The sequence below is a fragment of the Somniosus microcephalus genome, chromosome 3 (genome assembly GCF_052327205.1).
Source record: "Somniosus microcephalus isolate GS21.2 chromosome 3, FLI_Smic_1.0, whole genome shotgun sequence".
In the NCBI taxonomy this organism is placed as follows: Eukaryota; Metazoa; Chordata; class Chondrichthyes; order Squaliformes; family Somniosidae; genus Somniosus; species Somniosus microcephalus.
In genome coordinates, this window is record NC_140989.1 from 92,050,230 (window position 1) to 92,064,175 (window position 13,946).

Genomic DNA, 13,946 nt, shown 5'->3' on the forward strand with positions numbered 1-13,946 from the left:
CCCCTGGTTTTTGACACCTCTAAGGGAAATGGGTCCTTTCTATCCACTTTATCTAAGCCCCTCATAATTTTATACACCTCAATAACGTCTCCCCTCAGCCTCCTCTGTTCCAAGGAAAGCAGACCCAGCCTATCCAGTCTTTCCTCATAGTTAAGATTCTCTACTCCAGACAACATCCTTGTAAATCTCCTCTGTACCCGCTCTAGTGCAGTCACATCTTTCCTGTAATGTGGTGACCAGAACTGCACGCAGTACTCTAGCTGAGGCCCAACTAGTGTTTTATACAGTTGAAGCATAGCCCCCCCTGCTCTTGTATTCTATGCCATGGCTAATAAAGGCAAGCATTCCGTATGCCTTCTTAACCACCTTATCTATTTGGCCTGCTACCTTCAGGGATCTGTGGACATGCACTCCAAGGTCCCTTTGTTCCTCTACACTACTCAGTGTCCTACTATTTAATGTGTATTCCCTTTCCTTGTTAGCCCTCCCCAAATGCATTACCTCACATTTCTCCAGATTGAATTCCATTTGCCACTGTTCTGCCCACCTGACCAATTTATTGATATCTTCCTGCAGTCTACAGCTTCCTTCGTCAGTGTAGTGTATGTACTTTGCAGAAGGAACTATATTCTGCAGCCCCTGTATACTGCAGTACCAGTAGTGACCACCCCTGTATATAAGCCTGTGTAGTAACTTTGTATAGTAGTTCCAGTTTTGTCTCCATTCAGTAAACACCTGTTATAACCAACTTCTGCAGTCCGTGTCTCAATTACACACGGACATTACATTGGCGACGAACAGGTCCAAACTTACCTACAGTTCTGCACCACCTCACGGGGATCCATCCCTGAAGCGAAGTTATTAGAGGTCGAATCCAGAAGGAAGAAATCCAACAAAAAAAACAAACAGAAGAAATGGGCGTCGACCGTGGGCAACCGCCCTCTGATTCATCGAATTCGAAGATTTGCAGGAGAGGCTGTCGACAGCTGGGCTTGGTTATCCAGTCTATGGTGTTCCAGCTAATCGGGCTGGTGGCAGGTAGTACACTGATCCTTCCTGGGCTGCGGCGGGCTAGAGCTCGATCGGGTGGCTTATCAACGGGGCCGAGCAGCGTTGTCGGGAAGAGGAGAGAGAGGGTGGAGCACACAGGGCGCGGCCGATGCTACGAAGCCGGGCAGCGTACAGACCCGAGAAGAGGGAGGGAAGTGTCCCATAGGGTCTGCTCTGACGACGGGAACAGTAATTAAAATAAAAGAAAAAGAAATTAGAAGCGCAGAAAGCCGCGAGGAGCTGCAGTTTGCCACGGGGACCGCAGAGAGCAGCGTTGGCAGCAGCGCGGGGGCGTCGCCATCAAGGCATAAAAACGCCAGCAACAGCGCTGGCAGCAGCGGAAAAGGCAGAAAGCGCGGGAGGCGCCATCTTAATCCAGCGGGGAAGGCGGCAAAGCGCGGGAGGAGCCATTTTGTTCAATCGGGGAAGAAGGCAAAGCGCGGGTGGCGCCATCTTAGATCTCCAAGATGCCGAAGACTGGCAATATCACTGCCTTCGATAATGCAATAGAAGACTGGACCACATATGTGGAAAGAGTCTAAGTATATTGCAAGGCAAATGAAGTAGCCGATGAGAAAAAGGCATCGGTACTACTAAACTTAATGGGCGCAAGAACGTACGGCCTATTGCGGAACCTGATCACTCCAGTCAAACCGATGGCGAAGAGTTTTAACGAAATTGTTGATATCCTACAGGAACACCTAAATCCTACACCGCTGCTGATAGCAGAAAGATTTAAATTCCACAAGAGAAATCAGCATAAAGATGAGAGCAATGCTGATTACCTTACGGAACTACGCAAGCTAGCAAAGCACTGCCAGTTCGGAGCAGGACTGGCAGATACCCTACGGGACAAATTTGTCTGTGGACTCCTGAGTGAAGGAACCCAGAAGAGGTTACTCTCAGAGAAAGAGCTGACGCTAGATAAGGCTTTCAGCCTGGCAGTATCGTACGAAGCAGCAGCAAGGGGAGCTGCGGAAATACAGCAGAAGCCACAGGAATACGGCACCCATGAAATGACACGGGGATTTGAAAAATGTTATCGCTGCGGCAGAACAACCCATGACCAGAAGGACTGCTGGTCCAAGGACAAAACATGCAGGCAATGCGGAAAGATGGGACACGTTGCACGAGTTTGCAGGTCCGGGAAGAAGACTAACGACAACAAAAAGACTACTAAGGAACAGTACAGGAAAGTACAAAAGATGACGGACAGTAGTTCCGAAGACCAGAAGAGCGAGAGTGAATCCGGGAACAAGAGATTAAGCTGTCTCAAACTACACAATGTAATCGCAAAAGAGGATCACCGAACCATTTGGGTCACCCTCACGATAGCAGGGTCCCAAGTCAAAATGGAATTGGATACAGGATCAGCCCTGACCATCATGAATCGACGAGAGGCTATTCTCACACATACCCTTGAAAGACACATCCATTGTCTTGAAGACATATACGGGGCAGAAAGTATACCCCAGAGGGAAAATAAGGGTGCCTGTCGAATACAACGGCAAGGAAATACAGAAATTGTATCTGTACATACTGCAAGATGGTGGACCACCGTTATTGGGACGTGAATGGATCAGAAAGATAAGTTTCGACTGGCACTCCATTCAGGCACTGACTGTGGTTGGTAAAAAGGATGACGACGTCACACCTGGACGATTGTCAAAAAATCTTAGCTAACGCTAAAAAGAGGTATTTCAACAAGAACTGGGCACTCTTAAAGGCGTAACCGCCTCGATAAAAATAGAAGAGAATGCAATTCCCAAGTTTTTCAAAGCAAGACCGGTACCGTATGCAATTCGCCCAGCCGTCGAGGCAGAGCTGGAGAATGCAGGCGTGTTATCTAAGGTAGACTGGAGCGAGTGGGCGACACCCATCGTTCCTGTCATGAAGAAAATGTTAAACAATAAGTCTGAGGAGCCAAGGAAGATTCGCATCTGTGGGGACTTCAAGGTGACGGTGAACCCAGTCCTTCACACAGTACAGTATCCTCTTCCAAGGATAGAAGATATTTTCGCCTCACTATCTGGAGGGAAACGTTTTACAAAAATTGACCTAGCGCAAGCATATTTGCAGATGGAGGTTGAAGAATCCTCTAGGAAATATCTCACGATAAACACTCACAAAGGTCTTTACCAGTATAATCGACTGGTATTCGGAGTTGCATCAGCTCCGGCTATATGGCAAAGAGCGATGGAACAAGTCCTGCAAGGGATTCCGGGGACTCAGTGTTACTTGGACGACATCCTAGTGACAGGTGAAAATGATAGTGAACACGTTGCCAACCTAGAGCAGGTGCTCACTAGACTAAGAGAACATGGGCCACGAGCCAATCGCCCCAAGTGCGAGTTTTTAAAGAAAAAAATAGCGTATTGTGGCCACGCGATTGATGAAGAGGGGTTACATAAGTCCCCTGACAAAATTGAAGCGGTAGTTAAGGCTCCAGCACCTGAAAATGTGTCGCAACTGAGGTCATTCCTCGGATTGGTGAATTACTACCATAAGTTTTTGCCGAATTTGTCCACAATTCTGCACCCACTGAACACCCTGCTACAAACTGGAGTAGCATGGAAATGGAGCGATGAATGTAAGCGGGCCTTTCAGAAGTGTAAAGGCCTGATCACTTCAAGAGAAGTAGTATTGGCTCACTACAACCCATCACTACCGATAAGACTGGCGTGTGATGCGTCTCCCTACGGCGTTGGAGTGGTACTGTCACATAAATCCCTTGATGGTTCAGAGAGGCCGATAGCGTTTGCGTCACGTTCGTTAACTGCAGCTGAGCGTAACTACGCCCAGATTGACAGAGAGGCCCTCAGCCTGGTGTGGGGGGTGAAGAAGTTCAATCACTACCTGCACGGACAGAAATTTACTCTACTAACTGATCATCAACCTCTTGTCTCCATTTTCAACCCTAAGAAGGGCGTCCCAATAATGACAGCACAACAGCTACAGAGGTGGTCCCTTTTCCTAGGGGCACACCAATATGACATCGAGTACAAAGGAACTAAACAGCATGGGAATGCTGATGGATTGTCACGTCTACCGTTGCCGACGGTGGAAGAAGCCCCTGCAGTGGATCCTGTGGAGGTATTCCACTCGACCAGAGTCAAATGTCTACCTGTGACGAATGCAAACAGAAAAGGAAACACGAAATGACCAGACACTCTCCAGCGTCTATGATTTAACGGTGAAGGGATGGCCAGCACATGGCAAACCACTGTTGCCAGCATTCTCGCCGAGAAGAGAACAGCTGTCAGTGTGCCGAGGAACCTTGATGTGTGGATCCAGAGTAGTAATTCCACCCAAATTGAAGGATAGAGTGCTCAATGAGCTTCATGAGGGTCATCTGGGAGGGGTAAAAATGAAGAACTTAGCCAGAGCATTTGTGTGGTGGCCGGGAATTGATAGAGAAATCGAAGAGATGACCAAGAGCTGTACAGGATGCCAGAAGGTCCACAACGCCCCACCCCAAGCCCCTCTACATCCATGGGAGTGGCCCTCATCTCCATGGCAAAGGGTACACATTGATTTTGCTGGTCCATTTATGGACTCGATGTTTTTAATTGCGGTGGATGCACAAAGTGGCCAGAGGTAATAAAAATGTCCTCAACCACCACAGAAAAAACTATCAGTCTTACGAACCATATTCGCCAGAAATGGGCTGCCTGAACAGATTTGCTCCGACAATGGACCACAGTTTGTGTCTGAAGAGTTCCAGAGGTTCTTAAAGAACAATGGTGTTAAGCATTACACATCCGCCCCATATCATCCAGCCACCAATGGATTGGCGGAAAGGTTCGTTCGAACATTCAAGAAGGCTATCAAGGCAATGTGTAATGAAGACATACCCCTACAACACAAGGTGGATAACTTCTTGTTTGTCTACCGGAATGCGACACATGCGGTTACCAACCAAACTCCAGCCATGATGTTCTTCAATCGAAGACTAAGATGCCGCTTGGATTTGGTTAAGCCAAACATCAGAAGAGATGTGGAGAACAGGCAGTTTCAGAATATGAATGAAAGGCCAACCAGGAGTTTCAAGATAGGTCAACCAGTTTTGGCCCAGGACTACCGCACAGAGAAATGGCAGCCAGGAACGATCTGCACACGGCAAGGACCTCTAATGTATACCGTGGACGTTGGAGAGAGCATTGTAAGACGCCATGCTGACCAGATTCTAGAGTAACTGGAAAAAGTCAAATCTACACCACGATCCTATACACCTGGTGATGAAACCGAAGTACCAATTGCATCTACCTCAGAATCGGTGATATTGGAAGCAGAGGAACCAAACAACGACATTGATCCCGAATCAACTTTGCCAGAAGAACCTGATACCCCAAAGAGGCGTTATCCGGACAGAATCAGGAAGCCTCCTCAAAGACTGAATTTATAATTGATTAACTTCAGCTAATGTATATAGCAACTGTAATTGTAAATATGTTATTTAATTATTAATCGAATGTTATGTACTGTTTAGCTAAAAGGGGAGGAATTGTAGTGTATGTACCTTGAAGAAGCAACTATATTCTGCAGCCCCTGTATACTGCAGTACCAGTAGTGACCACCCCTGTATATAAGCCTGTGTAGTAACTTTGTATAGTAGTTCCAGTTTTGTCTCCATTCAGTAAACACCTGTTATAACCAACTTCTGCAGTCCGTGTCTCAATTACACACGGACATTGCAGTCAGTATCAACCACACAGCCGATTTTAGTATCATCTGCAAACTTCTTAATCATACCCCCTATATTTAAGTCAAAATCGTTGATATATACCACAAAAAGCAAGGGACCTAGTACTGAGTCCTGCGGAACCCCACTGGAAACAGCCTTCCAGTCACAAGAACACCCATTAACCATTACCCTCTGCTTCCCGTCTCCGGCCCAGTTTTGAATCCAACTTGACACTTTGCCCTGGATCCCCTGGGCTTTTAACTTCGTGACCAGACTGCCATGTGGAACCTAAAGTCCATATACACTACATCAAACGCACTACCCTCATCTACCCTCCTTGTTACCTCCTCAAAAAATGCAATCAAGTTTGTCAGACACGACCTTCCCTTAACAAATCCGTGCTGACTATCCTTGATTAATCCACGTCTTTATAAGTGAAGATTTATCCTGTCCTTCAGAATTCTTTCCAATAATTTTCCCACCACCGAGGTTAGGCTGACTGGCCTGTAATTACTCGGTCTATCCTTTTCTCCCTTTTTAAACAAGGGTACCACATTAGTAGTCCTCCAGCACCACACCTGAAGCCAGAGAGGATTGAAAAATGATTGTCAGGGCCTCTATTTCCTCTTTTGCTTCGCTTAACAGCCTGGGATACATTTAATCCGGGCCTGGGGATTTATCCACTTTTAAAGCTGCTAAACCCCTTAATACTTCCCCTCTCACTATGTTTATTTCATCTAATATTTCACACTCCTCCCCCGATAGCAATGTCTGCTTCGCCCCTCTCCTTTGTGAAAACAGACGCAGAGTATTCATCAAGAACCCTACCAAAGACTCCCACCTCCACACACAGATTACCCTCATGATCTCGAATAGGCCCCACCCTTTCTTTAGTTATCCTCTTACTCTTAATATATTTATAAAACAGCTTTGGGTTTTGGGGTATAGGGTTAGAAGCTCGCTTCGGGATTCAATTGGACACTAAAGTTGCAAACGATATGATTCAGAAATGGGGATGGAATTGATGGCAAACATATGGCACTTGTGACGGAGGTGAAGACCTCCGTTTAGCTGGAGGAATTCACGGCTCATCCAAGACTCGATGTCAGACAACCAGTCTGACAGCAAAAAGGAAGTCAAGGGATTGAGAGAGGTGGTGGAGAGTTAGAGCTGGGTGCTGTCAACATACATATGGAAGCTGACCAATATCTACAGATGATATCACCAAGGGTCTTTCACTCTATTAGTCCATGGAATGATTGGCTTACCCCTTCCCACTGTGGGAGATTCTGAACTGTGACATAAAGGCCTATAAATTCATCAAACCAAAGCCTGTAGGAAAACAAAAAACAAAAAATGGTTCAAAATATGTTAATGAAAACATATTAGCAGTTTCACCTTCAATAAGCAAAAGAATCACTGTTCTTGTATAAAATATGTAGATTCCCACATATTTATCTTCAGCTGGTTGATTTCCTGTGGTACTGCACATGGGGAGTAGAGAAAGTGTCGTCTTCAGGTGGAGAGAGGTTAGAGGGCAGGGAATAATTGGACAAAGGTGCACAGAAGTAACTGAGTTCCCATTTTAAAGTGATGTGTTATATTTCCATTATAAATTTAGATTTTTATATTTATAATGCAAATTGTCATGCTGTAATTTCACCCTCCCATCGGTGGTGACACTGCAGTGGCTCCTCAGCAGGAGGGTGCAAGTACAGCATGACATATTTACATAGGCAGCTTCCATTATAAATGTGAAAATAGGAATTCTTAATGAAAATAGTTGACAAGTGTAGACAAATCCAAGATTTTTAATATATTACTAATCAATTTTCCGCAGCGTTGCACACAATAAGTCATAGAATGTGGTCTCTCAGCTGTCTCTACTATCTTTGTGCGGCTGCTTTTCTCATGGTCTCTCCCTTTAATCTCTGCTTCAACCACGAACTCCACTAGTGGATTCCACAGCCTCACAACCCCCTGTGTATAAACAGTTCCTCCTGCTCTCTGTCCTAAATCACTTACATTTAATCTTCTATTTACGTCCCCTCGTTCTAGACCCTTCAGCTAGTGGAAACATCTCGTTTCTATCTATCCAGTTCCATCCTTAATTATTTTAAATACCTCCATCAAATCACCCCATGATGCCCTCTGTTCTAATGAATAAAGTCCCAATTTTCCAAGTCTTTCTTCGTATTTACATTTCCTCATACCAGGCAGCATCCAAGTGAATCTGTTGCCTCAACATCCTTCCTATCGTGTTTAGTCCAAAACTGCATATGGTACTCAAACTGTGGTCATACTAAGTTTTATATAGATTCACCATTGATTTTTATGCTCTGTACCTCTTGCCATAAAACCCAGTATTCCATTAGATTCTTTATGGTCTAAACCACTAGAGCTGCTGTTTTTAATATCTTGTGGGCTTGAACCCCAAAATAGCTCTGCTCTTCCATATCATCCAACCTTCCCCCAAAGTTACTTTATTTTAAACCAAAATATAGCACCTCAAACTTACTGACATGGAATTCCATTCTACCAACTTTTATCTCCTGCAGCTTCCCTCGGTTTAGTCCAAAATTATTTACTATGTCTCCTATTTTAGTATTGTCTGCAAATATGGATACCACTCCCTCTAACCCCATACCTAAATTATTGATGTATACAGTGAACAGAAGAGGTCACAAAACAGAACTCTGTTGGACATCACTATCCACTGACAACCATTTTGAGAAAATACCCTGAACTTCTACTGTTTGCGCTTCTACCATTTAAAAAAAATCAAATTTCTACCATTCTGATAATTCTATACCCCTTCATCTTCTCCACTAGTCATCTGTGTGGTACCTTGCCAAAGGCTTTCCGAAAGTCCATGTGCACCACATTGACTGCATTTCCCACTTCCACTATATCTTAAAGAACTCTATTAGACTTGTCAAGCACAATCATCTTTTCTGAAATCCGTGTTGGCTGCTTCAATTTATTTTGCAAGATTCCCAATCTTGGCCAGGCCATCAAAGGGAATTGCCAGACAAATAAATACCTGGACTTTCCCCACAAGAAGGAAGAAAAACATGAAGGCCAATCACCTCCAGTCACTTTAGTAGTGTTACTACAGAAGCCTAGGAAATGAATGCCTTTTCAGAGCTTGGGAATGGTGTACACTACAGGGAGAGAAACTATCTGAAGAAAAAGAAAATCTAAAATGGAATAATGAGCTATCTGTATACTGACCTGAATCCTTTATGATGCAGATGAGGAGGAAGGGAGGTAGGAAGAAACATTTCAAAATAGCTGATTGCCTTCTGCATGGTGACATCAAAAGGACACATTAATGGCTGCCATTCATCCAACATCTCTGCTGTAGCTTCATCTGGAAAATACCTGGGCACAAGAAACCATTTCTGCTCACAAAAAAGCACTTCGTGTTCCAACAAAATATTGTAAATAGCACATTTATACAATAAAGTATTAAAAATGTACATATAAACACATACTATTCACATAGCAAGTTAACAATTTAGGAATAGTGCTCAACAATTTTTCCTCCAATAATTGTTCACTTCAAAGAGCTGTAGGATTCAAATAAACGGAACATTGAGAGAGTTTGGTTTAACTGTTGTCTATATGGCACATAGACTATGAAGAGCTGAAACTTGAGCCGCCGAAAAACAGAAATACATATAAATATATCTGGGAGTTCATGTTTATTTACTTTGCTGAAATAAGTCTTAGGTCAAGAATGTTCTTAAGTAACCTAAGACTATTGATTTGTCTCTGGAACAAAGATCACCTGTCTCACACACTGTCAATTTACTGTCTCTAGTTGCCCTCGTGGCATTAGAGCCCAAGGTTCAATGTCTAGGAATTTAAGCAAGATATTTATTTGTGGTAAATATCAGATATAAGAATTAAAATACACACGAACCAGATCTCCAACATCACCTGTATACCTATCTGATGAAGCCGGAAGCTGTGATGCATCAATAGTGGGATAGCAACTCAAAAAATAAAAACATGTCTGTAATGGAATTGGTAATACTATATATAATTATGCAGTGTTGGACTGTGCAGCTTGGAGTACTGCTCAGTTTCCCCCTCAAAAACTGGGCTGGATAGTTGACATTCACGCACACCACTGCCTGACCCATTAGTCACACATTAATTCCACCAGTTCTTGGCCAGGTTACAAGCTGGACTGTCTTGCACTGAGCAAGGTATTGTCCCTCAGAAGAATAAACCTGACTCCCAGCCATTTTTGTGTGTAGTGAGTGTGTATGGCTGTGATTTTAAGATCGTGCCCCCTTGTCCTGGATTCTCCCACTAGTGGAAATAGTTTCGCTGTATCTAGCCTATCAAATCGCTTAATCATTTTAAATATCCCGATTAGATCACTCAACATTAAAAATTAAAGGAATACAAGCCACGTTTATGCAATCTGTCCTCATAATTTATGCCTTTAAGCCATGGTATCATTCCAGTGAATCTGTGCTGTATCCACCCCAAGGCCAATATATATTTCCTGAGTAACAACAGAAAATGCTGGAAACACTCAGCAGGCCAGGGCAGCATCCGTGGAGAGAGAAACAGAGTCAACGTTTCAGGTCGATGACCTTTCGTCAGAACTGGAAAAAAAAGCAGGAAATGGAAAGCAGGTTTAGGGGCTGAGAAAAGTGGGAGGGGATGAAAGAACAAAAGGGAAGGTCATTGATAGGATAGAAAACAGGAGAGATTAAGAGACATTCAAGGCGAGAGGAGGTGGTAATAGGACAGGTGACGGAACAAAGGATGGCTCTAGATGAGGTGTGAATTGCGCTGGCAGAATGAAAGACAGCTGCCATGTGGGAGGGAAAAAGAAAAAAAGGGGGGCCAAACAAAAATTGTGGCTAAAAAAAAAGAAAATATATATGTATGTGATAGGGGCCAAGGTTATGATCTGAAATTGTTGAATTCTATGTTGAGTCCAGAGGGCTGTAGAGTGCCTAATCGAAAGATGAGGTGCTGTTCCTCGAGCTTACACTGAGCTTCCATGGAACACTGCAAGAGGCCGAGGACAGCGAGGTCTGAGTGGGAATGGAGCGGAGAATTAAAGTGACAGGCCACCGGTAGCTCGGGGTCCCCCTTATGGATTGAACGGAGGTGTTCCACAAAACGATCACCCAATCTGCGTTTGGTCTCCCCAATGTAGAGACCACATCGTGAGCAGCGAATCCAGTATACTAAATTGCAAGAAGTACAAGTAAATCGCTGTTTCACCTGGAAGGGGTGTTTAGGGCCCTGGACAGTGGGAAGGGGGGAGGTATAAGGGCATGTGTTGCATCTCCTGCGCTTGCACGGGAAGGTGCCGGGCGAAGGGGAAGGGGTGCTGGGGGTGGTTGAGGAGTGGACTACAGTGTCGTGGAGGGAGCGGTCCCTACGGAATGCTGAAACAGGAGGTGAGGGGGAAGATGCGTTTGGTGGTGAGATCACGCTGGAGGTGGCGGAAATGGCGGAGTATGATCCGTTGAATGTGGAGGCTGGTGGGGTGAAAGGTGAGGACAAGGGGAACCCTATCGTGGTTCCGGGAGGGAGGGGCAGGGGTGAGGGCAGAAGTGCGGGAGATCGAACGGACACGGTCGAGGGCCGTGTCAACCACAGTAGAGGGGAATCCCCGGTTGAGGAAAAAGGAAGACATGTCGGAAGCACTGGTATGGAAGGTGGCATCATCGGAGCAGATGCGGCGGAGACGGAGAAACTGAGAGAATGGAAGAGAGTCCTTACAGGAGGCGGGGTGGGAGGAAGTGTAGTCCAGGTAGCTGTGGGAATCAGTGGGCTTGTAGTGAATGTTAGTCAATAACCTATCCCCAGAGATGGAGAAGTCGAGGAAGGGAAGAGTCGGAGATGGACCATGGAAAAGTTGGAAATTGGAAGCAAAGTGAATGAAATTTTCTAGTTCAGGGCGAGAGCATAAGACAGCACCGATACAGTCGTCAATGTACCGGGAAAAAAAGAGGCGAGGGAGGGGACCCGAGTAGGACTGGAACAAAGTGTTCCACATATCCTACGAAAAGGCAGGCATAGCTAGGACCCATAGCAACACCTTTAATTTGGAGGAAATGAGTGGAGTCAAAGGAGAAGTTGTTCAATGTGAGAACAAGTTCAGCCAGGCGGAGGAGGGTGGTGGTGGATGGGGACTGGTTGGGCCTCTGTTCAAGGAAGAAGCAGAGCGCCCTCAAGCCATCCTGGTGGGGGATGGAGGTGTAGAGGGATTGTACGTCCAGTGAAAAGGAGGCGGTTGGGGCCGGGAAAAGTGGCGGAGGGCGTCGGAAGAGTCGCGGATGTAGGTGGGAAGAGACTGGACAAGGGGAGAAAAAAAGAGTTGAGATAGGAAGAGATAAGTTCCATGGGGCAAGAACAGGCTGAAACGATGGGTCTACTAGGGCAGTCCTGTTTGTGGATCTTGGGAAGGAGGTAGAAGCGGGCTGTGCGGGATTGGGGAATTATGAGGTTGGCGGCCATGGGGGGGGGGGGGGGGGGGGAAGATCTCCAGAGGAGATGAGGTCAGTGACAGTCTTGGAAACGGCGGCTTGATGTTCGGTAGTGGGGGTCATGGTCCAGGTGGAGGTAGAAGGTGGTGTCGGAGAGCTGACGTTCAGCTTCCGCTAGGTAGAGGTCGGTTCGCCAAACAACAGCAGCACCACCCTTGTCAGCAGGTTTAATGATAATGTCGGGTTTGGATCTGAAAGAATGGAGTGCTGCAAGTTCAGAGGGAGGTAGGTTGGAGTGAGTCCTGAGGTTCAGTGCCCAATACTAAACACAGTACTCCAGATGCTGTCTGACTAAGGCTCTGTACAACTGAAGCATCACGTCCACACTTTTGAATTCCAATCTACTTGAGATAAAAGGCCAACATTCTATTTGTCTTTTTGATTACTTTTTGTGCCTGTGCACTAGCTTTTAGTGATGTGTACATGCACACCTAAATCCCTCTGTTCCTCCACAGCTATTAGTCTCTCACCATTAAGAAAAAATTCCAATTTGTCTTTCGCTGATCCAAAGTGGATGACTTTCCCACAATGGACTCTTTCTGCCATAGTTTTTCCCCACTCAGTCTGTCTATATCCCTTTGAAACTTCCTGCTACATCTACACAACTGACTGTGCCTCCTAACTTAGTGGCATCTGCAAACTTGGATTTTTTCATCCAAGTCATGAATAAATATGGGGAACACCACTTGTCATATCCCACCAATCAGAAACTGAACCCTCGAAACTGTCTCCTACCTCCTAACCAATTACCAGCCCATGTCACAAAGTTACCTCCAATTCCATGCGCTCTTATTTTTGCTAATAATCTCGTGAACTTCATCAAATGCTTTCTGCAGGTCCAAATAGACAATATCTATGGATATTCCTATCCAATATGCCAGTGACCTCCTTAAATAATTCAGCTAGATTAGTCAACAACAACTTGTATTTATATAGTGTCTTTAACGCAGTAAAACATCCCAAGGCACTTCACAGGAATATTAGAAGACAAAAAAATTGACAGACTTAAGTCAGACATGACCTACCCTTCGCAAACACATGCCGATTCTCTTTGATCAACTAATGCCTGTCCAAGTGCTCAGTCACTCAAACTGAAGATAGATTATAGTAACTTCCTCACAACTGATGTTAAACTGACAGGTCTTTAATAGTAAACAAGTTGGGATTACCCCATTTTATTTTGTCAGGAAACTTCAACTTAAAATGTGCTCATTATTTTCAGTATTCAGACCAGAAGTAGCCTTTACAGATGAGTCTGCATCTGTAGCAAAGCAAAACGTCTGGAAATCTGCAAACAACTAGTGGGTAATTTTCATCTTCATCAACTAGACGATAAACTGGCCGAGTGGATGAGCTGTCCATTATCGAAACTGCACGATTTTCATTTCTATTGGCATCAGTTTTTAAGTTCTCAAAGTAAAAAAGAATACCTATAGCACTAATGAGTCTAACTGTGAAGTAAGACCAAAGAGAACTGCAGCATCAATTCAGTAAATGCAGAGCTCAAATGGAAGAGAAGGTCTGAAGCAGTGCAGGGATGAGGTGGCACAGTTGAAGTAGGTGTAAAATGGGCAGCAGGAGAACAGCGGATGTTGGGGCATGGAGGAAGGGGAGAATGTTGGGGTGGGTGGGGGGAAAACAGCTTGAAATCAGTAAATAGCTATTTTATTCTCCAGATCAAACTG

At 45.0% G+C, this 13,946-nt stretch overlaps 1 protein-coding gene across 2 annotated transcripts in view; it reads right to left on the bottom strand.

Moving 5' to 3' along the window:
- Window positions 1-13,946, bottom strand: part of LOC147121204 (proteasome activator complex subunit 4-like) — a 187,606-nt gene that overhangs the window by 142,328 nt on the left and 31,332 nt on the right. For both annotated transcript variants that reach the window (XM_085981336.1, XM_085981335.1), the window contains 2 exons: window positions 8,969-9,118; window positions 7,003-7,066 (listed from right to left, as the gene is read on the bottom strand). In XM_085981336.1, the coding sequence (XP_085837462.1) occupies window positions 7,003-7,066; window positions 8,969-9,118 (214 nt within the window). The remainder of the gene's footprint in view (window positions 1-7,002; window positions 7,067-8,968; window positions 9,119-13,946) is intronic.